General features: G+C 45.1%; 1 protein-coding gene across 1 annotated transcript; it reads left to right on the forward strand.

Moving 5' to 3' along the window:
- LOC140306557 (fibroblast growth factor 23-like) lies at nt 1-1,861 on the forward strand. The gene is made up of 3 exons (XM_072385161.1): nt 1-250; nt 520-623; nt 711-1,861. Exons 1-3 carry the CDS (start codon nt 52-54, stop codon nt 1,095-1,097), a joined length of 690 nt encoding a protein of 229 aa, XP_072241262.1. The 5' UTR covers nt 1-51; the 3' UTR covers nt 1,098-1,861.

Genomic DNA, 1,861 nt, shown 5'->3' on the forward strand with positions numbered 1-1,861 from the left:
GCACCATCCTGAGCATTTGAACTATTGGAGAGCGCTGCACCCCCGCTGATCATGCAACAGGCTTTTTTCTCGCTCATCTTTATTAGCGCGCACGTGTCTGTAACGGTGGATTGTAGGCCGGGGCTCCAGGATCCACAGCATCAGACGCGCCGCTTCAACACTGAAACAGATGCAGAAACGTCTGCCGGAACCGGACCTTTTTACTTGGAGCTGAACGGATCAATGAGAAAAGGCAGAAGAGGCCTCCTGGGTGAGTCTAAATGTTAAAGAGTCATTTTCAGCGTTTTAAGCAACAAATTCAAGGTTCTTTGGCCTGTCAGAGGGCAAAAGGGTCCAAAAAAATGCCTGAATGTATTTGCATATAATAGAATCTTTTGCACATTTCTTAATTAACTAACAAATGCATGTTGGGACTTATTCCACGGCACATTTCATTAGCTGGCAAAGACTTGAAAAAGCACACTAAACTCACTTCTTATGGCATTTTTAAACCCGTAACAATCTTTTTGTGTTCCACAGTTATTATGCCGGTAAGAACAGCTACGAGCAACTTTGTGTCAATATTTGATGTGAGAAGAAGGCAGTTCCTGTGCGTGGACTTCAGGGGAGAGCTGTACAAGTCTGTGAGTTTCCTTTAGATCCGTTTAACTTCAACATGATGCCATCATGGTGCAACCAGGGCAGGTTTCTGACTTTCTTCTTCTTCACAGTGGCAGAGGGACAGATGGGACTGTCTCTTCCAGCGCATTTGGTTAGATGTGGAGCACCACCACGACGTGTTTTACTCTACGAGTGGAAAGCAGCTGCTCACACTGGGGGGAGGGGAGCTGCGAGTGGCTCAGCAGAAGCATCCCTCCATAAAGAGGCGGAGAAGGAGCGAGGAGGTGAACCCCTCCGATCCTTTGAGATCAGAATCGCATCCCTCGCTTTCTGCGAAGGACGCAGAGCTTGGGCAGCCTGAGCTGGAGCTGGAGCAGCCGGGCGCTGTGTCCAAGGAAACCATCACGTCCTGCGACGACCCTCTGCGGGTCCTACGGCCCAACGGACACGGCAGCCCGGTCAAGACTAACATAGCAGACCGGGCCGAACACGAATAAGACGCTGGACCTCCGGTTCCTGACTGAAAAGTGTCTGAATGTCCTCCGACTGCAGGAAGGGAGCCGATGCTCCAGAACAGGTTTGGTATCAGTGAGAGCTGCAGGGACACAAAATGAACCAAGAAGGGGGTTTGTTCTGTTTTTGGTGAAAGGAAAGCTTCAAATATTCATCAACTTCTGAGAAAATAGATGTTCCAGATCCACTTATCAACCCTGTTACATCACAGCCTGTACAGGTCCTCTGTTTGAATAGCAGCCGAATGATAAGTTTAGCAACATTTGACAGAAATGTGGTCCTGCTGTCCTTTAACCTCTTTAGTCTGTTAAATTTTAATCTTTAGCAGATGACACAATGTTTGTTTTGCATATGTAAAGATGTGTAATCTAGCAGTTAATTCTGAGTATTCACACCTAAACTGACTCCTGCATAGTGTTGTTACTGAGAAGAAAAAGAAAATCATCCGTTTATATGTAAAATGATCAGGTGCCGGACACCAATAGTCACAGAAATGAAGAGTATTTATTTATTGAGATGTGTTAAATGACTTCCTTTCTAGCCTGATGTTTGTTATTTATATATTTCATGTTGTGTTGTTTCTGATATGAAAAATAAATGGTTATTATTCTGTGGAATACTGTGGATGAAGAATGCATGCAGCTCCATCTGAGACCGGCTCAGGAACATCTCCTGGACGAGGTTTAGCTTTCTTTCCATCATTACTACTTATTACTACTAACGACTGCATATTGCATTAAAAAAGCAG

This window comes from Leuresthes tenuis, unplaced genomic scaffold (genome assembly GCF_036924035.1).
Source record: "Leuresthes tenuis unplaced genomic scaffold, fLeuTen1.0.hap1 SCAF_5, whole genome shotgun sequence".
Lineage (NCBI taxonomy): Eukaryota > Metazoa > Chordata > Actinopteri > Atheriniformes > Atherinopsidae > Leuresthes > Leuresthes tenuis.